The sequence below is a fragment of the Asterias amurensis genome, chromosome 12 (assembly GCF_032118995.1).
Source record: "Asterias amurensis chromosome 12, ASM3211899v1".
Lineage (NCBI taxonomy): Eukaryota > Metazoa > Echinodermata > Asteroidea > Forcipulatida > Asteriidae > Asterias > Asterias amurensis.
Window position 1 is genome coordinate 3,556,603 of NC_092659.1, and position 26,051 is coordinate 3,582,653.

Consider the following 26,051-nt stretch of genomic DNA (forward strand, 5'->3'; position numbering starts at 1 on the left):
AGGAACACGTTGCCTTGGATCGGTCGAGTTGGTCTTTGAAAAGCGTTTTTTGACCGTTTATTATAAAATGCATATGGTTAGAAAGATGATGTAAAAGTAGAATACAATGATCTACACAAATATGCCTCGAAATTGCGTGGTTTTCTTTTTACCTCGTCCAAAAACACGGTCGGCCATTTATGGGAGTCAAAATTTTGACCCCCATAAATGGCCGACCGTGATAGTTCGCGACGTAAAAAGAAAACCGTGCAATTTTGAGAGATACTTGTGTGGATCATTATATTCTACTTTTAAAACATCTTTCTAACCATATACATTTCATAACAAACGGTTTCAAACGCTTTTTATAGACCAACTCGTCCGATCCAAGGAAACGTGTTCCTTTAAGCAGCTCTCTGGTATTTGACAATATTACTATAGGTGTGCAGTGTTTTTACAATTTTTAACAAAGCCAATAGAAAGAGGCTGGTCAACCATTCAATAATTCCATCCATGTTTAGTCGAAATTCAATGAGAATTGTCTAGGCGAATAGTCTTGAATGCCTTTAAAATGAAATAGAACCTACGAGAAGAACGAAATCATGTGTGCACGAAAATAAAACCGAATGTAATATCTATACAAAGAGAATACCTTTATTGGTTTGAGGAAAATGCACGAATTTTGAACTGATTCTGATTCTTTGAAAAGAAACTGAATCGTGTTTTATTTGCAAAAATTGACTGCGCTGAAAACCTATATCAAGCTCTTGTTTTATCGAAAGTCATTTGTCTGGGTAGGTTCTTCGTACACAAATATAATACTGAGAACCTTTGTCACAAGATTCGCTAAACTTGACAAATCCGAGGGGTCTTAACCAGAATTCAATAGCATCTGGCAGGTAAGTGGGCTGTTGAGCATTATTACGCAATACAGACTCAAGTAAAACATCAAAACGTGTAACGGCTATCGAATCACACGGGTTGAACAGCAGCGGTAAACGATTTAAATTAAAACAATAGTTTTTAGTTTGTTGTTCCTTGATTTGATCATGGATCTCCTGTTTGCCAAACATTGTCAAAGAACCACCTGCTTTTGATTGCACAACTTTAACCCATTCCAGTTGACTGCTCGACTTCGGCTCTATCATGTCGACAGCCTCATCGACAAGTTTGTCGACAGCTTTGATGAGCGGCTTGATTTGGTAGAACCCAGCTTCCCGCCTCAGGAGACCCATCTCCTTGAAGTCTTCTGGTAGGGTCAGGCTTGACTCTCGGAGGAAGTTGAGCACGAAACGGAACATGGGACCATCCCAGTCAATGACGAAGCGGCCATGTTCATCCTTGTTGGATGGGTCGAGTCGGGTCCCACTGTCTTCATGTTGTGTTTTGAACATTGTTCCTAGCATGGAGTCAGGGTAGCGTGTCAGGGTTTCAATTGAGGTTGTGTAGATGGTTCCTCCAACGTTCAAGGTGATCATCTTGGTGGCCATCTTGGTGTAAATTTAAGGAGTAACCCCAAAGTAAGTATAGTAAAGTGCTGTGTATGGTTTCGAACCAAGCCGTCTAAATACCAAATTTTTAAAGTACAATATGCTGAACAATTTGAATACAATTGCAAATTGGAATAACTAGACTTTGGAAAGCAAATTGAACCTTTGTTCTCATTAGACCCCACTTAGACTGACTAATTAGTTTAAGAGTTCATCCATTCTGATGGAAGAGGGCGTGCACTAAATCGAGAAGATTGGACCGGGTATAGTACTCAAATGCTATTGACTTTAAAGACACTGGACACTACTGGTATTGTCAAAGACCACTTCTCACTTGGTGTATCTCAACATTGCATGAAATAACAAATCTGAGAAAAGTTGAACCCAAGTGGTCGTCGAAGTTGCGAGATGAACGAAAAAACACCCTTGTCACACAAAGTTGTGTGCTTTCAGATGCTTGATTTCGATACCTCAAAATCTAATTCTGTGGAAAATTGGTATGGAAAGGTTTGCGGTAACACCATGTATAATGACTATCTCCAATGAGTTGGGGTGGTTCTGAAAAGAACCGTTGGTTTAACTCGACGTTTCGATCAGTAATCGTCTTCTGAGAATTATCCAGAAGACGATCAGAGCATACTGTCGAAACGTCGAGTTATCAGAACCACCCCAACTCATTAGAGATAGTCAATACATGGTGTTACCGCAAATCTTTTCATACCGTATTTCCACCATGCAAAGTTTCAAATCCTACTTATCGTGGAAAGTTACTTCTTTCTCGAAAACTACGTCACTTCAGAGGGAGTCGTTTCTTACAATTTGTTATACTATCAACCTCTCCCCATTACTCGTTTACCAAGTAGGGTTTTATGCTTACAACTATTTTGAGTAATTACCAATTGTGTCCACTGCCTTTAAGTGTTTCTGATGTGCAACACATTGTGCAAAACAAGAGGCAATAATAGGTTAATGTGATTTGTTAATGACATAAACTAGTGCATTTTGCCCCTAAGATTAAATTAATGTTATTGTTATATATACATCAGATTCGGAAAATTGTTTCGAGAAAGCCAAAAGCGAGGTGCTTGTCATTATTGTTATCAATAATTGATAGGTTAAATTAAATTTTAAAATTAGTGAAATTGCAGCCTTGAATGTCTATCGATAAAGTAAAATGACTAGGAACGAACAAGAATAAGAAAACACGATGGGTAATTACTAAAAATAATAGTAGCATACAAAACTTACTCGGTAAACAATGGGGTGCTGTTGATAACACATTATGAGAAACGTCTCCCTATGAAGTAACGTAGGTTTTGAGAAAGACTTAATTTCTCACTAAAACATTAATTTGAGTTGACTTATGTAGACCTCAGCTGTGGTCTCGAATTCAAGGAGTCTGAAAGCAAACAACTTATGCGACAAATGTTTTTTCTTCCATTTGCCTCTCGCAACTTCGACGACCAATATTGAGTCAACATTATTTTACAATGCCTATGCTGAGATACAACAAGTGAGAATACTGGTATTTGACAGTATTACTATAGGTGTGCAGTGTTTTTACAATTTTTAACAAAGCCAACAGAAAGAGGCTGGTCAACCATTCAATAATTCCACTCATGTTCAGTCGAAATTCAATGAGAATTGTCTAGGCGAATAATCTTGAATGCCTTTAAAATGAAATAGAACCTACGAGAAGAACGAAATCATGTGTGCACGAAAATAAAACTGAATGTAATATCTATACAAAGAGAATACATTTATTGGTCTGAGGAAAATGCACGAATTTTGAACTGATTCTGATTCTTTGAAAAGAAATTGAATCGTGTTTTGTTTGCAGAAATTGACTGCGCTGAAAACCTATATCAAGCTCTTGTTTTATCGAAAGTCATTTGTCTGGGTAGGTTCTTCGTACACAAATATAACACCGAGAACATTCGTCAAAGAATTCGCTAAACATGACAAATCCGAGGGATCCTAAGAATTGAATATCTGTCGGCAGGTTAGTGGGCTGTTGAGCATCATTACGCAATACATATTCAAGTAAAACATCAAACGTGTAACAGTTATCGAAATATCACGCGGGATGTTCCGCAGAATAGACTCCTTACCGTGACTTCTTGGATATTTCGAAAAATAATTCTTGATTTGATCAAGGATCTCTTGTTTGCCAAAGAGTATCCATGAATAATCGTTCGTTGACAGCTTAGCTTTAATCCATTCCGTCTGGCAGCTCGACTTCGCGTCTATTGTGTCGACAGCCTCACCGTCACCGACAAGCTTGTCAACAGCTTCGATTAGCGGCCCGATTTGGTAAAACTCAGCTTCACGCCTCAGGAGACCCAACTCCTTGAAGTCTTCTGGTAGGGTCAGGCTTGACTCTCGGAGGAAGTTGAGCACGAAGCGGAATATGGGACCGTCCGGTCGATGACGAAGCGGCCATGTTCGTCCTTATTGGATGGGTCTAGTCTGGTTCCACTGTCTCCATGTTGTGTTTTGAACATTGTTCCTAGCATGGAGTCAGGGTAGCGTGTCAATGTCTCGATTGAGGTCGTGTAGATGGTTCCTCCAACGTTCAAGGTGATCATCTTGCTGGCCATCTTGGTGTAAATCTAAAGGAGGAAGCCAACGGTAATGTATAAGTCATCGTTGTGCGTGGTTTCCTAACCAGTACAGATGCAAGTTTATAACTTGAAGACACTGGACACTATTGGTAATTGTCAAAGACAATCAGTTGGTGTATCTCAACATATATGCAAAAAATAACAAACCTGTGAAAATTTGCGCTCAATCGGTCGTCGAAGTTGCGAGTTAGAAAAAAAAAACCTTGTCGCACCATGGTCACAAGAAGTTGTGTGCTTTCATCAGATGCTTGATTTCGAGACCTCAAATTCTAAATCTAGGGTTTCGAAATCAAATTCGTGGAAAATTACTTCTTTCTCGAAAACTACGTCACTTCAGAGGGAGCCGTTTCAACACTCATCAACAGCTTACCATTACTATCAACCTCTCCCCATTACTCGAATCAAGAAAGGTTTTATGATAACAATTAGTTTGAGTAATTACCAATAGTGTCCACTGCTTTTAAGGACAGTTTTATGTAAAATGATTTCAACTAGACCTTTCAGGACATCAGACTCTGAAAAGTCAACCACATTCCGCACATAGTGACTGATTATGAAATATGATCTAACTAGACTATGCTTTTTGCTGAGATGTTGTTCAGTTGGTTTCACATATTATGATTCCTTTGTTGTGTATTTATGTAGTTTTCTGATTAATTAATCTTATTTATTTTCAGTAGTTTATTTTATGATTCTGCGTTATTAATTTTTTCCATGTAGTGCATGTATTGCATAGTGTGAATTTCCTTCATGGTATAGGACCAATAAAGTTGAATTTCATTGAATTGAATTGAATAGAATAGAGTCCATCAATTTCATTGGAAGAGGGTGTGCCCTGAATCGAGCAGGTTTGGACAATGTGAAGCCTACTTAATATTGGATTATTTAAGGGGCGTTTCGATGCGCCACATCAGACGCACCCCCCCCCCTCCCCCGCCCTAGCCTTGAATCAAGGCGCACGCGGCGGCGGCTCGCCGATGTCACGCACAATAAAGACCAGCGCGAGCGGCGAAGCCGCGTGATAACCCCGTCTCGAACGGAGAAATAAAGGGGAAACAAAACAATTACAAACACACGAGAAACAAAAGTAAACCCGGAATGATCTCCTATAAATACCAGTCTTAACTTTATTACACTGAAACCCCAAACAAGTTTGACATCACACACGATGATGAAGAATCCGCCCCTTCAAAATAAAAACCATGATGTATTTCTAAAAAAAAATGGACAGTTCCAAACACTTTTACAAAACTCATCGTTAGAAGACAAATTAAGGAAAGACAAGTTTTATTGAAGTGTTTTGCTCTGTAGGCCTACTGTCTGTAATGACCGCAAGTGATTCCCAATTAAGTTCATTATATATTACAAATGAAGAAAACCATTATCAATGTTCTAAAACTTAACATATAATTTACTACGAACAATGACTCCAAAAGAACTTAAACAGGAGTCTACAATATTAACATAGAAATTTAAAAAGGATGTTAACATTCAATATTATTTTATCTTCCGTAAAATTACCATCTCATTAAAAGTACAGAATGTCTATACATATGCCCCTGGTTTTTACACTAAAACAAAGCTTCGAAGTACTATTCCATAATTATTCTATAATTAACAATTTCTTGATATATATATATTTTTTTTTCCGTTTTCTTTTTCGACAACATCATTCTCTATAGCGAGTCGAGACCACACTTAGTTCATAAACACTTAAGGAACATTGCAGAATTGGTTTTTGCTAACAAACCAGTTGCTGGCAGTGTAAGCAATTTATGTAATCCACCATACATTAACTGACAAACCTGTAGAAGTTTGAGATCGATCGGCCATCTGGGTCACGAGGAGAGATAGTGAAAAACCGATTACAAATTTTGCATTGAATCGATGCCAAAACAAAAATGAATAAAACACTCACTGAGCGATCAATTCCAAACGCGAAGTTAGATTATTTATTTCTCATAAAGTATGACATTTCAGACAGAAATATTATTTCAATGGATGTTTTCTACTATCATCATCGTTAGACCGTGTAAACTTAATGTAAATCTGTGATCTTCACGACCTTGTTTCTTACCAATTCTGTAACAATCCTTTAAAACTAAAAAACAATTTTCCATTAAATAACAAAAACATGTCCTTGGAAATGTTCGGATGTTACGTACATGTATTGTAGTGAAAATAGTACAAAGCACAGAAAGATATTGTTTTCTCAATACCATTTTATTCTTCTTAAAACCGTGGCGGAAAGTAACGGTCGATACCCTATAAGGTACATTTTCAACAGTTGTGAAACCAGCGAGCGACCCAGGATGGGAGGTTCCCCCCCCCCCTCAGAACACTTGGCCTCTCTTGACCATCAAAGGTCATTCGCTGGGTAAGTTCTTTGTTTTATGAAAGGTCATTCCCTGGTAAGATACTTTCTTCATCAAACGTCATTATCTGGGTAGGTTGTTTGTTTTATCAAAGGTCATTCGCCGAGTAAGTTCTTTGTTTTATCACATGTCATTCGCTTTGGTAGGTTCTTTGTTATCAAAGGTCACTCGCTGGGTAGTTTCTTTGTGCTAAAGGTCATTCTCTGGGGGTAGGTTCTTTGTTTTCTTGAAAGGTCATTCGCCGGGTATGTTCTTTGTATTATTAAAGGCCATTCTCTGGATAGGTTCTATGTACAAACATCAAGTGCTCAGAGTAGCCGTAAGAAGTGACGCAAAATCTTACAAATCCGAGATTATTTAAGGGACACAGAACATCATCCGGCACATCCTGTACCGGGTTTGCAACTTTACGCAAGACAGTTTCCAGGACAACATCGAGAAGTTTAACTGTTACTGAGATGTCAAGGGGACGAACCGCAGATCAGGCGCTCTTTCTTCGTAGTGATATTTTGTTTGTTGTTCCTTGATCTGATCAAGGATCTCCTGTTTGCCCAAGATTGTCCATGAATAATCAGCCACTGAGTACACAGCTTTAACCCATTCCAGTTGACTGCTCGACTTCGGCTCTATCATGTCGACAGCCTCATCGACAAGTTTGTCGACAGCTTCGATGAGCGGCCGATTTGGTAGAACTCAGCTTCCCGCCTCAGGAGACCCAACTCCTTGAAGTCTTCCGGGAGGGTCAGGCTTGACTCTCGGAGGAAGTTGAGCACGAAGCGGAACATGGGACCATCCCGGTCGATGACGAAGCGGCCAAGTTCGTCCTTATTGGATGGGTCGAGTCGGGTCCCACTGTCTTCATGTTGTGTTTTGAACATTGTTCCTAGCATGGAGTCAGGGTAGCGTGTCAATGTCTCGATTGAGGTCGTGTAGATGGTTCCTCCAACGTTCAAGGTGATCATCTTGCTGGCCATCTTGGTGTAATTCTAAAGGAGTTAAGCCCAATGTGATTATACATCCATTAAGTTAGAAGAGGTTCTTAGTGAGTACCAAAATTGTGGGTGTGTCCCCCCCAAGGAAAAAATAACAAACAGACAGACAGACAGACAGACAGACAGACAGACAGACAGACAGACAGACAGACAGACAGACAGACAGACAGACAGACAGACAGACAGACAGACAGACAGACAGACAGACAGACAGACAGACAGACAAACACAAACACAAACACAAACACAAACACAAAAACAAACACAAACACAAACACAAACACAAACACAAACACAAACACAAACACAATGATGGTCTCCCCTTTAAATTAAGCAGCACGGTGTGTTGCTGTTAATGAAAAGAAATTGATAAGCAAGCATCACAAATTCATCGTCGGTACAAAATGAGAAATTACACAATTTAAATAATTCTTTTAAACAAAAAGTCGTAAACATGATACCTTGATACTTTTTATTAAAGCATTTTTCTTCGGTGATTCATAAACTACATTCTATTTCAAAAGTGGCAAATTTACAAAACAAAATTACTTTTCGAACACGAAAATATTAAATTATAAACACGTAGTTAAAGGCACTGGATACTGTTGTTAATTACTCAAAATAATTGTTAGCATAAAATCTTACTTGGTAACGAGCAGTGGAAAGCTGTCGATAGTATCAAGCATTGTGAGAAACGGCTCCCTCTGAACGTAGTGTTCGAGAAAGAAGTAAATTAGTTGAATTGAATATGAGACCTCAGCATGAGCTGCATCCCGTATGCCTGCGGGTTCTCCAGCTTAGGGATGTTGTAGTGGTGAGTCGGGATCTTCTTAGTGAACTGGGCGTAGTATTTCGCTATCTCATCGAGAGCCTGATGGGCGGTACCGCAGACGAACCAGGAGTGCCCCACGTAGAGCTCTACCTCCAGGTACTCAATGGGTCAGATGGTCTTGCGTTGCACCCTCCACTCCTCGTCGATGAAGATCCTCCTGGACGTCCTGTAGAGCCCGGACTGATTCCACGAGAGGTTGGATTTGGTAAAACTAATATTTTCAGGGAAGCTTTCTATTATCATTGTCTTCAAACTGTGTAAGTTAAGTGTAAATCTGTAGACATTGTGTTTTTTTTTGTCCTACAAAAAGTACATAAACCCTTTAATTGCCGCTGGATTATAACAGATAGAGACCATCGAGGTTCAACTGCTTTGAATGTAGCTGTTTTAATTATTACCTAAACTCTCGATTGTATTATTATGAATGTGATTTATACTGTCTGTATTTGTGTGGCTGTTTGTAATGTGTATTTTGTATGACTGTGGAAAACACTTTTCATGTCTACATGATGAAAAAATACAATATAACCTAATATAATCTAATATAATCTATTCCAATACGCCAGCATGCCGACTGGTTTGTAATACATGCTGCGCATCGTGACCAACAGCTGTTTTGAAGAATACAGACTCGGTAATTATAATGCGCTCACTGCAGTAGAAAAAAATCCGTGTAGGCTTACTGTTTTAGGCCAACTACAATAACATGTTCGATAATCGGGGGGTCATACACACTGTGTATATACTGTATATTATGTCCTTAAAGCCCCTCCCCCTAACAGTCCCTTTGAACCACCCCCCCCCCCCCCCCCACAACAACAAAATACAAAATAAAACAATAACAACAACAACAAAAACAACAAAAACATCAAAGAAAACCAGACATACACAACAACACAACATCAACAGCAACACAACAGAAAAGACCAAAATATGGTGAAAACATTTAAGAGATATTGTTTAATATTTATATTAAATACTATAGGGTTGTCAACAAGAAATATATTGCAGACAATTTATAGTGGTGGGGCAGATAGGTGAAATATATTGGGGAAATGTGCCTCTGGTGATACAATCATTAAATGTGTCACATGCCGAGAAATAATTATAAAATTTAACAATTTTATGAATTTTCAAAATTGTCAACATTGCTGCCATTGCTCGTTATTTTACCTATATTTTTTTTTTACAAAGGACAAATCAGTCGTCTTGTGACATACTCTTATTGTTTGCAAATGCCATCACTGTATTATCAAAGGCACTGGGGTGGATTTCACAAAGGTAGTCCTAACTTAGGACTAGTCCTAGGCAATGCTAAGAGATAGGACCAGTCCTAAGTTAGGATGAGTTACTGGTCCTAACTTAGGACCAGTCCTATATCTTAGCATTGCCTAGGACTAGTCCTAAGTTAGGACTACCTTTGTGAAATCCACCCCTGGACACATTTGGTAATAATTGTTGTACACCCACTCGGTGTATTCCAACATAATAGGCATCATACAATAATAAACCTGTTAGATTTTTGACTCAATTGGTCATCGCAGGTGCAAGTGAATAATGGTAAAGAAAAACCACCAATGTTACACAATTTGTGTGCTTTCAGTTTTCCAAATAAAAGGCTTCAGGCTGAAGTCTTTGTGCGGGTGACAAATTACTTCTTTCTCAAAACGTATAATGTTACTTCATTCTCACAATGTTTTATACTATATCAGCAGCTCTCCTTCGCCAAGTAAAATTTATGCTAACATCTATTTTGAGTAGTTACCAATAGTGTCCAGTGCCTTGAAAATTGACAATCTCACGACCTACCTGCTTCAAACAATGGGCGAGATAGACCCAAGTACGAGTTCACGTCAACAGAGTAAACCACACAGTTGTGCATCTAATAATGCACGTAATATAGATGTGTTATTTTTGTGTATTCATTTTATTATAATCACTTACTATCCAACATTGAAGGTTAATGCTGTTAAAAAAATACTATGGAAGATGTGCTGTGTATTGTTACAGTGACTAACGTTAAAGGGACACACCGGCTCACCGTTTACGCAATTTAGGGCTGTAGAATCATAAATAATGTTTTTATAGATGGTTGCTGTAAAAACAATCATCAAAATGTTACGTTTTTTAGCAAAAAAATGACTTTAAAAAACAAAGCGGCCATATAACAAGCTTCCATTACACGGACTCTTCGAGTGTGAATCTTACGTTAGATTTTTCACCATTATTTACATTTTGTAGCGATAATTTGAATACATGATCTTTTTCGTCAATTATTCGTAAAAGTCTCATGTAAAACAGTGTTAAGAGTTTAAACACAAAATAATCTACCCACTTTTTAAATAATTATTTAATTGATAAACATATCTATCATTTTTACACAACCTCACATGGTTTGTAGGATCGTTTGTACTCAACATGTTTTAGATTAGGCCGAGTAAAAAAAGAAACATGTTTAGCGTCCGGGTTTCTCAAAAAAAGGAAGGGGGGGGGGCTTTTTAATTTGTATTTTTTATTTCAAGATGGCCGCCATTCTTTTTAAAATGTCAAATATTCATTGTTTTTTTCAACTGCTCAAACACATAATACATAAATGAAACATTTCGGTCAAGACATTCACAGACAAGACATTCAGATTGTTTTAGCCGAGATCGTTTAAAATAACTATTTCATATTAAAAAAACAAAAATCATCAAAAAAGAAAAAAAGGAGGCGGCCTCTAAAAAGGAAGCGGGCGGGTACGCTAAACATGTTTCTTTTTTTACTCGGCCTTATACATGTATAGGCCAATACAAAAAGTGGGTACACAACTGATGCTTAGAAATGTTGAAAATCTAAACTGTTTTTTTTAGAGTGCGAGGTACGTCAAGGTGTCCAGTATGAGGTGTCATAATTGTGAGGTTCTAATAACCATAACCTCCCGTGCAAAAACCCATCGGTCAGTCGACCTCTCGTCTCAACCGCTGGATGGGGTACAGAGCAAACCGAACCCCACCTGTGTGAGGTCTCCCGGAACAGTCTGACCCTATATTGATGGGTTAGTCCCTCATATGAGGTTATGATTTAACCTCCCGTGCAAAAACCCATCGGTCAGTCGATCTCTCGTCCCCACCGCTGGAGGAAGTACAGAGCAAACCGAACCCCAGCTGCGAGGTTTCCCGGAACAGTCTGACCCTATTCACGGGTTGACCCCTCGGGAGGTTCAGCCCGTTCTCCTCGCACCGTGTCAGTCTGTTCTTGAAGGAATGCGAGTCCTTAAAAGACCCCACGATGATAGGGATTCTTTTGAGGACGTCGGCGTTAGCGAAGACGATCCACTGCCCCGATGCGCACTCATATTCCACCTCCACATACTCCATCTCCGGGATGCGTTCCCTCTGCGTCTGGAGGACCTCCTCAAGGCGTGTCTTCTCCTCCTTCAGGCATCTCACCGCATCAATCAAAGCCTCGATCTGATAGAAATCTGCCTCCGCTGCCAGGAGATCAACCTCCTTGAAATCCTCCGGGAGGTTGAGGGTGGATCGACGGAGGAAGTTCAGCACGAAGCGGAAGAGGGGTCCGTCCCCGTCGATGACGAAATTACCGTTGGCGTCCCGTGCGGATTGGATGCGACCGCTGAACATGGCACCGAGCATCGAGTCTGGATAACGGGTCAGAGTTGAGTAGGACGTGGTGTATAAACTACCACCGACGTTCAGATTGATCACTTCGTCCATGATACTAGGCATGTAGGCCTATACTCAATCACTACACATCGCCACCATGCAGCTTACATGTGAAATTTCTTGACACGTTGTATTTATGTACATGCCGGTACATTAGAGCGATCTCTGGATTTATCATACACACACATTATATCAGTCAGTACGTTTAGGGCCTATCATGTACTTGCGGTCCTTATGCCTAAATATTCACAGAGTTCACAGCGAAGGTGAACAGCGCCATTGCATTTCTTGACACGTTGTAATTTATGTACATATCGCGGCCGGTGCATAGAGCGATCTCTGTATGCAGAGAATGGATTTATTATACACAGTAGACATAATAATTATCAGTCGGTACATGTACATGTAGATGCGCTCACGTTATGCCTCATTTAATATTCACAGAGTAATAACTCACAGCGAAGAGGAACAGCGCCATCAAGTGGCATGCATACATTGCTATTTTCTTTATTTATTTATTTCCACAAAACCTCAACAAAAAATGGAGAAGACTTCTACACTAGTCTGACTCTCTAGACGACTCCTAGACCATCTTAAAAAAAAATGAAACAAAATTGAGGATTGTCAGAACGATCCGAGTAGCCGACCGAGAGTATCAAGATCATCATTCAAGAAACTGGAATTACGAAATAAAACTGTTTTACACTATCACCAATACCATGATTGACATAGACTACGTACTTATAAATGTCATCTGAGTGAAATTTCCTTCTGAAAGAAGGACTAATAATGCAAAAGAATTTAAGAATCCACTCAACCAAACATGCTCTACGCAAGGGGATAACAAAATCGCTGAAATTGTGCAAGATAAATTCAAGAACATTAAAACGGAATAATATTTGAGGCTGCTCCAATAATTATTCTGGTTTATTTATTTACTGCACGGGTGGCCGAGCAGGCCAACAAGTACATTTACGGTAAAACTAGTTCATAGGTACATTACTTATTTTTAAATATATAATGTTTACCTATATTATTAGAAGAAAAACACAAATTTATAAAGCAAAAACCTCTACAAAACCACTGAAGCAAATACAAAAAGCTCGAACCGTCACCGGCGGCCAAGTCGGCCAAAAGGTAAATACTATCATAACAAAAGCAAGTTCATAAAATAAATAAACAGGTAAAAGTAGATTTTTAAAATGATAGCAGACTCTGTGCTGTCTATTTTGTCCTCACCCAGCCAACACAGCCAAACCCGGGGCAAATAACGCTGTTTATAAACTACATGTACATGTAACTTGTCTACATATTATTTATTTAACTTTTTTTTTTTTTTTTTTACGATTTTTTTTCTTCAGTATATAATAAGTCGAGGTGACAGTTCTTGGCTGATCCAGGTCACATTACCGACAAGATTGCATTCATTATTGTAGTGTGTGTTGATATTTGGAATTATTTACACTAAAATGTCCAAACTCATAATTATAGTTCTAGGAATCTATGACTATACGGGAGACGATAGCGAAACGAAATTCGTCCAACCACGAGAACGGCACCATACAAAGTCATGACACACTTGCTGTAGTGGTCCGTAGGTGGTGTTCAAAATCAAAACCTAGAAAAACACAACTGAACAACAGAACTTTCAGTTTCAAAGTCAACTTTAAAATCAGCACACCTAACACCCTCTGATAAACCATAGTTTCATTTATAACACTTACAGTTAGTAGTCGAAATGGTGGAATATTCGGCCAAATTGTTACTCTTCCTGGTGGTGTGGCAAAAACTCTGCGGAAGGGGATTCCCCGTTGCCAGAAATAAGTATGCTAAAAATGAAGTGCGTCCTCTTTCGAATTGCGGTATTGATATACGGGGGGGGGGGCAAAAAAAAAAAATCAATAAGTAAAAAATATATTTTATAATCAACAATTCCCTTCCCCCCATGCCAATAGTCTTCTCTTCGAAAGTGTTGAAGGGGCCGAGTGATGAGTGCCCTTTGCCCCCAAAATGCAAACAACCGCCCCCTTCCTTCCCAAAATATAAATAAAATTATAAGTCTTATAAAGTTACCTAAAAATCAAAATTTGATTAATTTGATTAAATTTGATTAAACCAGGAGACTGATAAGATTTTACCAAGTACTTTTTGGGTGATTACAACAACAAAAACATTATTTTGTGTCCAATCAATGGATGGGTGGGGGGGGGGAATGATTGTAAACATTCAAGTGAGACACTCACAAAGACAAATTAAATTCAAAGGATTTCAATACAAAGAGATCCCAAAGGCAGGGATGTTAGGTTTAATGTCAAAACATTAACAATCCCAGCTCACCAGCTGCTTTACTTTTAATCATAATATATTTTACAATATTACTTCTCTTTCACTGAACTCCACTCAATTAGAAATAAACAGAAAATGATTTGTCAAGCCCAACTTGATGCTCAGCCCGATTGTAAATGGGCCTGTTCCAAATACATATCTCGACCAGCTCAAATAATGGAGTGTACTGAAGTTGGGCAAGGACCATCTACAGTTGGGAACGAGTCACAAGACTGTAGTTAAAAAATGAATACCAGGGTACCCTCCCCCCCCCCCCCGCCCCCCACCCCCCCCAAAAAAAAAAAAATGTCAAACGTCAGGCTTTTACACACTGCTTTCCTCTTGTACAGAAGTACCCCCTAAAATCCTCCCAAGAATTCCTGAGATTTACAAAACAAAATGAAGGCAAAATATGAGAGAGGGGTACAACGGGGGTGGATTTCACAAGGAGTTAGGGTTAGTCCTAACTTGGGACTAGTCCTAGGAGATATTACAAACCGAAGGCTCGTCCTAAATTAGGGCATGTAACTCGTCCTACCTCGAGATAGGACTAGTCTTAACTCTACGTGAAGTTCACAACAGGCCACATGTCAAGCACCAAATTAATTAAGATAAAAAAGGAAAACATGTTGTTTATCACCATTGGACTCCATTGATACAACAACTTCTTTTAAAACAGTTACAAAAGCAGTTACAGACCAGAGTCCTGTGAAGTAGGCCTAACATTTACATGGGGACTACTCGGCCACCTTTGATAAAACAAACAATATTAATGTTGATCAAAAGTTCAGGAAAGAAAGCATATTAACAAGCATTCTCGTCTGCTTCTTAGAAAAAAAAGAATGAAACAAATTGATCATTCCTAAGAGGACTGCCTGTTTAACTGAACGCACTCATGGTTTGTAATTGTTGGTAGAATGCTTGACTAAATCTGAACATCTGAGTAAAGGCCGGTCCCAATAGACCTTTTCGCAAATACCGGGGCGCGCGCGTAAAGGTTGGATTTAGATGCATTGTGGTCTAGCTGGTAGCAAAATTTGATTCATGTCTATCCCACAATGCACCTCACTCAACAGTCTGCGCTTGCGCATTGTATTTGCGATAAGGTCTATTGTTTACGTAGTTCTGAGCGTGCACACATGACCGAGAACAATAGATTTTACCTGGTAAGTCTGCTGCCACCAAGTGTCCCAAAAGTCCCCCATTGGACACGGCGAGGTGGAAAAAGTCTGCCTCCGTCTTCAGGAGGTCCCACTCATCGAATGTCTCTGGGAGGCAAAGGCACGATCTTCGGAGGAAGTTCAAGATGTGGCGGAAAGTGGGGCCGTCCCCGTCTATCAGAAAGTTCCCCTCCACATCTCTCTTCGAGAAGAACTGAGAACTGAACATCTTCGCCAGCATTGTGTCCGGTCGATTTCTTAGGGTTGTTAGGGTCGTCTGGTAGAGACAACCTCCAACCTTTAGGGTTAAAAAATCCTCCATTAGAGGGCTTACTACCTGTTGTGAAAATAATATCCACATCAAAAATAAGAATGACTCAACAATATTTAACAACAATGGTGCACACTCAATAAAAGTATGGACAGTACCATTGTTCATGTGGTGCACTGGTCGCTGCGTGTGATGCGCGTGCAAGGGGTCCATATTGAAAAGCATCCACATTTTCATAAGTGAATTTAACTTGGTAGCTTAATATAAACAACACTACCTACGTAGAAAGTCCTGCTCTAGCTGTAGATCAAGGCGCCTAGTGAAATTTATCGACTAGTCGCGCCACTTCGACACTATAGTTGCGACTAATTTTTAGTTCCCAAGATGCATTGCGGCATATTGTTTGCGTTTTACAAGAATGTATGTCATCGTAAATAGTCGTGAGCGACAAAATTGGTACAACCAAGCAGGAAGTCATGACTAAACAAATCAATCAATCGTTGTTGCAGTGGGCAATACTTGTCTTACTTGATGTGAAATCAGCAGTTAGCTAGGGGATTCGAACCCACAACTTTGTAAAGATAATTAAGTCCAGACTCCAACCATTGACCACCTCACTCATTTACAGAGTGGTGTGTCATTTTTTTTACATTAATTTGGACGATACCCATGAAAATGTGTCAATGGTGTGACTAGGGAGTAGGGTTAGAGGTTTAAACACCTCTATGGTTAAAACATTTCCACGGGGTTCAACCACGAGAACACTGACAAAGTAACGACTAATGTGGTCCTCTGTTGTGATTTTCGGGTCCTACTAAAAGCCGACAACAAGTCTATAGCGCCGACAACACGCCGCCAACAAACATTTAGTAGTCGAAACGATGGAATATTCGGCCAAATTTTTACTTTTCCTGGTGGTGTGGCGAGAACTTTGCGGAAGGGAATTCCCCGTGGCCAGATATAAGTCAGTCTGCTAAAAATGAAGTGCGCCCTCTTTTGATTTGCGGTATTGGTTATACGGGGGTCTGGTGATGCAGCTACTTTGGTAGATCATAGTGCAAGCCCTGGTTTCACAAAGCGGTTTTTAAGCGCACAGGAAGAAAACAAGCAATGAATAAGTAAATACATTTTGTAAATAAACAATTCCCTTCCCCCATGCCAGATCTTATCATGTTGTCACCATCTCGGTCATGTCCCTGTTTCCAATCAATAACAGTAATTAACGCTAACATTCATTGCGGATAGTTAACCCTCCAGACTATTATTTCGTCCAGCCCTCAGTTTGGTTACAATTAGTTGGAATGGAGTAAAATCAAGATGAACACACCGTGATGAAGGTCTACAGTCTTCTCTTTGAAAGTGTGATCTGTCACAAGTGCCCTTTGGTCCCAAAATGCAACGGTAAACAACCGCCCCCTCCCATTCCCAAAATCTAAATATTACAAGAATTATAGTACCTAAAAATATCAAATTATAAATAAACCAGGAGATTGATAAAAAATTTCAGCAGGTACTTTGGGGGGGGGGGGGGGATTGAACAAAGAGAAATTAAGAAAACAAACTATTAAGTGTCCAATCAATGGATGATGAAGTCAGAGTTGGGGGGGGGGGGGCTTAAAACATTAAAGTAGAACACTTACAAAGACATAATTAGATTCAGATGATTTCACTACAAACAGATCCCACTGGGGTGTTATGTTTAATGTCAAAGGAATAACAATCCTGCTTTACTTTTAATCATAATATATTTTACAATGTTATTTCTCTTTCAGCAAACTCCTTCAATTAGAAATAAACACGAAAACGGTTTGTCATACCCAACTTGATGCTCATCATGGCTAATAATATGTAAATAGTGCCTGTTCCAAATACATCTCACAGCAAGCTCAGATAATGGAGTGTATTGAAGGATAGTTAAGAGCAAGGTCTGGTCCTTGCTCTATAATTGAAGTAGGACAAGGACCATCTATAGTTGGGAAGGTAACAAAGACTGGAAACAGTACTTTAACAATGAATACCAGGCCAATAGGTCGCAGAGGGTAACCCCCCACCCCCCCCCCCAAAAAAAGTGTAAGTTTTACACACTGTTTGTTTTCCCTCTTGTAATTCCCTGAGTAATTCACAGCGAAGGTGAACAGCGCCCATCAATTGGCTTACATTGATATTTATTTTATTTATTTATTCCACTAAACCTCAACAAAAAAAATGGAGAAGATAAAAAATTGCATAAAATTATACAATAATTATAATGAAAGAGGTCCATTCACACGTGTTTAAGGAAACAGGATGACCCTGACACTCTGGACGAGACATTATTGACAAAGTATGTCAGAAAGATCTGAGTAGCCGACCGAGAGTATCAAGATCATCACATTCTCCAAGAAACTGGTTACGAAACAAAACTGTTTTGACACTATCACAAAATTATACCATGATTGACACGGTCTACGTACTTAATGTCAGAGTGAAATTTCCGTCTGAAAGAAACACTAATAATGCAAAAGAGACACAAGGGGATAAATAAATCGGTGATATCGTGCAAGAAACAAGAATGTTAAAACGGAACAATGTTTGAGATAGGCTGCTCTAATGTTCTGGTTTATTTATTTTACTGCCCGCGTGGCCAAGCAGGCCAAAAAGTACATCTACAACTACAAGGTAAAACTTGTCCATTATAGGTAAATATTTATATTTAAACAATTACAAAACAAAAACACCAATTTAAGCAACCTTATAAAACCACGAAAGCAAATACAAAAAGCCTGAACCGACACCGGCGGCCAAGCAGGCCAAAAAGTACAACTACAATTAAAACTAGTCCATTATAGGTAAACATTTATATTTAAATACCTTACAAGAAAAAAAACAGAAAATTAAAGCAAAACCTCTATAAACCACTAAAGCAAATACAAAAAGCCTGAACAGACAAGCAGGCCAAAAGGTACATACTAAAAGCAAGAAAGTTCATAAAATAGGTAAAAGTATAGATGTTTAAAAAATGTTAAAACACTCTGTGCTGACACGTTATGTCTAAAGTCCTCAGCCCGCCAACACAGCCAAACCCAGGGCAAATAAACATGTTTCTAAACTACAAATGTAACTAGTCTACATATTTTTTGTATTCTTTTGTTTGTAACAAAAAACGTTTTCAGTAATAAGTTGAGGTTAGTGACAAACCAGGGCCCAATTTCATAGAGCTGCTAAGCACAAAAATTTGCTTAGCATGAAATTTCTTCCTTGATGAAAAACGGATTACCAACCAAATTTCCATTTGTTGCATATTGCTTGTTACTGGTACTCAGCTGTTGTTTGCTTATCCTGAAAATCACGTGGAAATTTGGTTGGTAATCCTGTTTTTATCTAGAAAGAAAATTTCATGCTAAGCAAATTGTTATGCTGAGCAGCTCTATGAAATTGGGCCCAGTTCTTTAAAGACACTGGACAACTGGTATTGTCAAAGACCAGTCTACACAGTTGCTGTATCTCAACATGATGCATAAAAGAACAACATTTGAGCTCAATCGGTCGTCGAAGTTGCTAGATAATAATGAAAGAAAAAACACCCTTGTCACACGTAACTTCAGAGGGAGCCGTTTCTCACAATGTTTTATACTATCAACCTCTTCACATTAGTCGCAATCAAGTAAGGTTGTATGATAATAATTATTTTGAGTAATTATTACCAATAGTCCTGTCCTGCCTTTAATGGGTGATCCAGATGACACTACCGACAAGATTGCATTCATTAATGTGGTGTTTTGTTGTTATTTGGAATTATTGGCACTAAATGTCAATTAATAAATACATTTTAATACATTACTAAATTTTATTTGTTAAAAAAATAATAATAACTAAACACATGATCAAATGTGTAATTTAAACAAGTCTTAAACAAATCATTAAAACAAAAGACATACTCATGCTGCAATGACGTTTACCAAAAATAATATCAGAACTCCATTCGTTATAGTGATTTTTGATTTTTTTTTTATAACACATAAATAAAATAATGTCCCACATTGATTGCTCAAAACTTATCAATCATGTAATTTGCTGAAAGGGTAGGGCACATAATTTACTTTAGTATGAGTACTACTACATTCTTTAATACTAGCTTTCAAGAAATATTATATTGGAAAATTGTATGATATTATGAAGTCGTCGCTCACAGCAAAAAGGAAAAGTTGATTAGTTTTGCTCTTTTTTGTTTAATATCTCGTGCATGGTTTACATTCTGTTTATCTTGTGGGGTATATTTTAAAGGACATTACACAGTTAGTAGAAAGGTTTAACAACAATGTCGTTTAAATATGGTCTTGAATCCTTGAAATAATATGTTGTTTCTGTTTTTCCCTCTCCTATGAAGTCATATTGGAGAAAGTTCATGAAAAGCACACAGCTGATTTCGGTTGTCCACTTCCACTGCTTGGTTTTTAATTGATAGCGAAACTTTGCCCACATGTAACTTACCCACATGCAACCACATGTCGAATGATGAAGGTATAAAGTGCACACAGTTAACCCTCCTACTGTTTGACCTTATAGCACTTTCCACCTTTTACAGGCCCTGAATGATATTGTACATTTTACAAACACCCAAATAATTTGTTTGTTTACATGATTATAAATTTACCCTGACAAAACAATAATATTAGCGCAAAATAACAGGATGCATAGAAAATCATAAGAAATATTATTTAGTTTAGAGATCATGTTAGATACAGACGGAAACACTGCAGAAATCCCACGCAACCAGGTAGGACTGAAAACCCCCAACTCACATGCAAGGCTTCGGTCTGAGATGGGATTCTAACCGGGGTCTACAAAGGTGAAAAAACCACTGAGCCAACCTAATCCTATGGACAATCAATGTATACACACAAAAACATACACAGTTTAACCCTCCTACTGTTTGACCATTCAATATCATTCCAGGAATGGCAAAATTCTGCCAGTAGTGAAGGCAGGTTTGCAAACAAAACAGGTCACTTGATCTTGTTTTAAAATCTACCAAATGTGTTGACTAATATGGTGTTTTTTAAAAGCAAACTTCCTCCTGCCCCAACATGCCAATATTTGTAGTTGCTGTTTCCAATATTTAAAGCTTCCTTTTGAACAACCAAGGACGTGTGGTTACTGTATTCACCATCTCAAACCCTAGCGATGCAATCTGCTCGAAAATTAGCATGCGACTACCTTCAAAGTCGCTCATAAAACCTGCATCACATAATTTTTTTTCAAATATGACCCTTCCAGTTTTACTGCCAGGTTTACATTCATAAAAAATTTTTTTTCCACGTAAGCCATGAAGTCCTGGGATTTTTTCCAGTGTTTCTTCTTTTCCAATGTAGTAGTAGTCATTATTTTTACAAACCCCTATTTCGATGAACTCCATTTTCTGGATTTTCTTCCGAAGCAAGACTACAGCATCTTTAGCTTTTTGATCTTGTAGAATTCTGCCTCCACTGCCAACAGGTCCCACTCTTTGAAACCTCAGGAAGGATCAGTTTGGAGTGTCGGAGAAAGTTTAGCACATATCGGAAGATTGGTCCATCACCGTCGATGATATACCATCCGTGCTCGACTTGGGCCGTGGAGTTGCTACCGATGAACATTTTACCCAACATGGAGTCCGGGGTAGCGAGTCAGGGTTTGAACGTGAGGTTGTGTACAGAGAGCCCCCAACATTTAATTTGATGTCTTTATTTTCCATTGCCATTGTAAAAGATTAAGTCAGTTGTTTTCCCAACAGTGGTTTGCTGCCTGAATGCTTGTTGAAACACCCGAGGACAAGTCAAAGTTCACTCCAAGTGGTTTGTATGGCTATATTGAAAAGCATCCATATTTTCATAAGTTAATTTAACTTGGTAGCTTAATATAAACAACACTACCTATGCAGCAAGTCCTGCTCTAGATCAAGGCACCTAGTGAAATTTATCGACTAGTCGCGCCACTTCGACACTATAGTTGCGACTAATTTTTAGTTCCCAAGATGCATTGCGGCATATTTGCATTTCACAAAAATGTATGTCATCGTAAATAGTCGTGAGCGACAAAATTGATACACCAAGCAGGAAGTCGTGACTAAACAAATCAATCAATCGTTGTTGCAGTGGGCAATACTTGTCTTACTTGATGTGAAATCAGCAGTTAGCTAGGGGATTCGAACCCACAACTTTGTAAAGATAATTAAAGACAGTGGACACTTTTGGTAATTGTCAAAGACCAGTCTTCTCACTTGGTGTATCTCAACATATGCATAAATAACAAACCTGTGAAAATTTGAGCTCAATCGGTTGTCGAAGTTGCGAGATAATAATGAAAGAAGAAAACACCCTTGTCACACGAAGTTGTGTGCGTTTAGATGGTTGATTTCGAGACCTCAAGTTCTAAACTTGAGGTCTCGAAATCAAATTCGTGGAAAATTACTTCTTTCTCCAAAACTATGGCACTTCAGAGGGAGCTGTTTCTCACAATGTTTTATACACCAACCTCCCCCCATTACTTGTCACCAAGAAAGGTTTATGCTAATAATTATTTGAGTAATTACCAATAGTGTCCACTGCCTTTAAAGGAACACGTGCCTTCGGGCTGCGCTTTGTTGGGCGTTTTTGGGCTATGACAAGCGTTTGGTGTAAAATGATTACGGTTGGAAAGATGTTAAAAAAGTAGAATATAATGATCTACACAAACATGCCTTAGAATTGCTTCACTTTTGCTAACTTTCTCGAAACAAAACGCTCCGCCATTTATGGGGGTCAAGATTTTGACTCCCATAAATGGCCGCCAAATTCACTAGTCTTATTTCCAGTCGCAGCCGTGAACTATACGACTGAGCAATTATTAACAATTTTACGAACCCATTTGTATCTATCTCTTCCTCCATGGTTACTCCAACAACAAAAAACAGTTCATGAACAAAAATAAAAGGGCCTACGTTGAATTAACTTTTTATTATCTATCTAAGCAGCAAGTTCAGCCCACGTCCCGGGGCCGAGCGGCTGCCGTCCAGCGGGCCATCATCCCCCGCGGCCAGACCTCCCCAGACGCAGTGAACTCCCCGTTCTTGCTCGTACGATGTAGGATTTTAGCGGGGCCAGTCTAGTAATGCGAACACTTTGTACACAAAAGAATGTCTAGTACCCGTATACTAACTAGCGAGTGGAGTTGAAAATGGACGTGACCTCCCACACCAAAACTACAGCTAGAGAATTCATCCTCTCAATAAAACATCTGCTCAGACATGTCAGAGGCGTTACCGTGTTTACCGCGTAAGTATAGTATGCAATTGCGAGTCACATAGGCCTATACCCCACAGTTCGTTTTGAGATACAAAATTACAGGGACTTTACTTCTCTGTCCTTTCTCTATGCTGTTTGCATGTACGTATGTAGAGTCACAGGGCAACAGGACAGTGGTCCTGAATCCAAAGCCAAAGCCGTGGTTTCGAAAAGGGCCATAGTCTAGAAGAACTCTTTTCAAAAATTACAAAACAAAATCAGAAACGGGGAACAATTTATTATTTTGTAAGATTTTTGTATTGATACTTGATTCCCAGGTCACAGTGAAAGTTGGGTGGTGATGTGATTATTGAAGCCGTTATGGACAAGAAAGAGTAAACGTACATCAAAGAAGTTTTCCAAGCACGGTTAGATGACAACCAGCTTCTTCGCAGGACAGGAAAACTCTGCTAATTAGGCCTGGGCGACCAGTGAAAATTACTAATCGACTAGTCGCACCTCCATCCAATAGTTGCGACTACGACACGTCGCAACAAAATTTTAATTATCACGATGCACTGTGGCAATGTGTGCCGCAAGCACAATATAGTCTAATTCAAGCGGAAAAGATTGAAGATTTGTGTCACTGATGTCTGACTGTGTTCTGTAAGTAAATTATGTTGTCATGAATAGTCATGAGCGACTAAATTGGTTCACCAAACAGGTAGACGCAATTTTTTTAAAACTATTTTTGTAGCATGTTTAACCGAATAGTTGAAAACAATAGTCGCGACTCGACTCAGGATTCAATAGTTGGAGTGCGACACTAGTCGCCCAAGCTTACTGCTAATGGTGCAAGAATGGCCTCTACCCGCAGCCGCCATCCCCCCCCCCCCCCCCCCCAATACCACCACCACTACTACCAACAGAAGAACTTGTACAAAACACAAATCCAGATTTTTCACTTCTTAAATTTAATTTCCATGTAACTTTCCACAATTTGCCTACAAAATTGTCTGTACAGGTGTGCATAAGATATACATGTAAGGTCAGTGCATTATTAGCATTATTGGCAAGTTCTAGAGTTTGTATGTAATCAAAGAGAATCTTTATCACAAATTAATAGGAACTTTATAAAAAAATATGACAATTTATTGAATGTTTTTACAATTCACAGCAGTACACGATGTATTTGCAAACATAATTAAATTTGTCCTTTGCCAAAGAACACTATAGTCCCATGCAGTATCCTTAGTAATAGTTGGTGTATCTCCTCAATATTTATGCATACAATAATAAACCTGTGACAATTTGGGCTAAATTTGGCAATATAAGCTGCAAGAAACAGTGAAAGAAAAACACCATTGCAGTATAGAAACAAGTCCTTTGACATGCCTCTCATCATGTAGACTTTATCAAGTGAGTTTTATGATCACAAATTAGTAATTACCACATCTAAGGTATAAAGTCCCTTTAGAGAGACCAATGCCTTAGATCGAGTGATTTGGTTGTAAAATGCATATGGTTAGAAAGGATGTTTTAAAAGTAGAATAGAATGATCAACACAAGTATGACTTGAAATTCGGTGGTTTTCCTTTAAAACTTTTACTTATTCGAACTAACATGGTCTGCTAGTCAACACTGACTAGTTCTAAAACATCATTCTGACCATGCATTTCATAACAGGCATATGGTTGAAATCAAAATATACTTGCAAGGGTTAAGGTTAAAAATTTGAAATGGCACTGTGTCTATCAAACTTGTTGCATCTATGATCCATGTCTCTTTATTAATATAGAATAAAGATATTTCAGATAAATTTATTTGAATACAGATTGTTTATGTTTTTGTATTTGTTGTTCCAGTGTGTTTTTTGTTACAAAATATCGAAATCTCAAATAAATAATACAATAAATATGATGATTGTATAAACAATTGGCCATGTACTTCATATTAAACTTAATCATATTATGTCGTTGTGATGAAAACAAACTCTGCTCACATCACATTCAATGATTTGTTGACATAAGTAATGTGCAAAAGAAAATAATAATAAGTTGAAATATTGACATTGTGTGTTAATTTAGGAATAAGAATCTACTTGTTGAAAACAGGAAATATTGCCATTTGTAAAACCTGTTTTGCATAAATCATGTGTACATGAAAGTTGAAACTATCTGGAAATATATCCCTGATTTTACAAACACAGTAACTAGGTAGTGTTACTCTATTTCCAGTACCATTCTGACACAACACATGTTGTCTGTGAAGGCTGGCTGGGTGGCAAAGTCATTTGTTGTGTACATCATGCTCCCCTGGTGTACATGTCATTCCTGTGATGTCGTGCCAACTCTAATGGTGGTCCAGAACAAGGTGCCTCAAGATCTTGTTCAAATATAAACACAAACATTTTGAAACAATTAACAAAATAAAAATTGGTTATTTGTACATGTATATGGAATATAAAACCCATGCACTTGATGTTGATTCATTAAAGTGACATTTTTGCAAATATTACCTACCTGCAGCCGATTTCACGAAACTTTACGCAACTGCGTGAGTCCACTTGCGCAATTTTAATGGCGCAAGTTGCTCCATTAAAAGAGTCGTTTATCTGGCTGGGAAGGGGAGGACTTTTGTAAAAAGTGTAGAAATACATTTTAAAAATACTAATAGTACAGATTTATTAAATGTTTTTTGTATATTTTTAACAGTTTACCCAAAATATTGTACCCAAGTCAACTCGTACCCAAGTCAACCCGAATTCTTTCAAGAAGTGTGTCCTTTCAAACAATAAAAAATAAAATTGTCGAGAACTAATAAGTTATATCAATGGTTATGAATTTCTTGTTGAAGGTACTATGTGAGCAGATGCCAGGACTGGCGTAAACATCTTGGAGACCTCATCAAACCCAACCAAGCTGGTGTGTTTGTACCAACTGTAGGGAGATGCCAACACAACAGGAGAGGTCATGCTGCAAACAAAGGCCGGATGAATGCTTCTCAAACTTGGCAGTAAGAGACTGATTATTTCATACTGTCAATGGCATGTGCATGTTTAACAATATACACATGTACTGTCAAAGCAGTCCAGTTTTGTTATATGATATTTTGATCT

General features: G+C 38.5%; 1 protein-coding gene and 3 pseudogenes across 1 annotated transcript; all 4 read right to left on the bottom strand.

The window, feature by feature from the left end:
- Positions 1-364: 364 nt before the first annotated feature.
- LOC139944808 (BTB/POZ domain-containing protein kctd15-like) lies at positions 365-2,061 on the bottom strand. Its single transcript, XM_071941919.1, has one exon. It carries the CDS (start codon positions 1,467-1,469, stop codon positions 762-764), a length of 708 nt encoding a protein of 235 aa, XP_071798020.1. The 5' UTR covers positions 1,470-2,061; the 3' UTR covers positions 365-761.
- Positions 2,062-3,350: 1,289 nt separating this feature from the next.
- Positions 3,351-13,773, bottom strand: LOC139944805 (uncharacterized; annotated as a pseudogene).
- LOC139945354 (uncharacterized) lies at positions 5,895-12,008 on the bottom strand (annotated as a pseudogene).
- Positions 13,774-14,606: 833 nt separating the features above from the next.
- Positions 14,607-24,876, bottom strand: LOC139945356 (uncharacterized; annotated as a pseudogene).
- Between the last annotated feature and the right edge of the window lie 1,175 nt (positions 24,877-26,051).

Excerpts from the sequence above, each read along its gene's own strand:
- LOC139944808 (XM_071941919.1), bottom strand. The coding sequence starts at position 1,469 with ATGGCCACCAAGATGATCACCTTGAACGTTGGAGGAACCATCTACACA.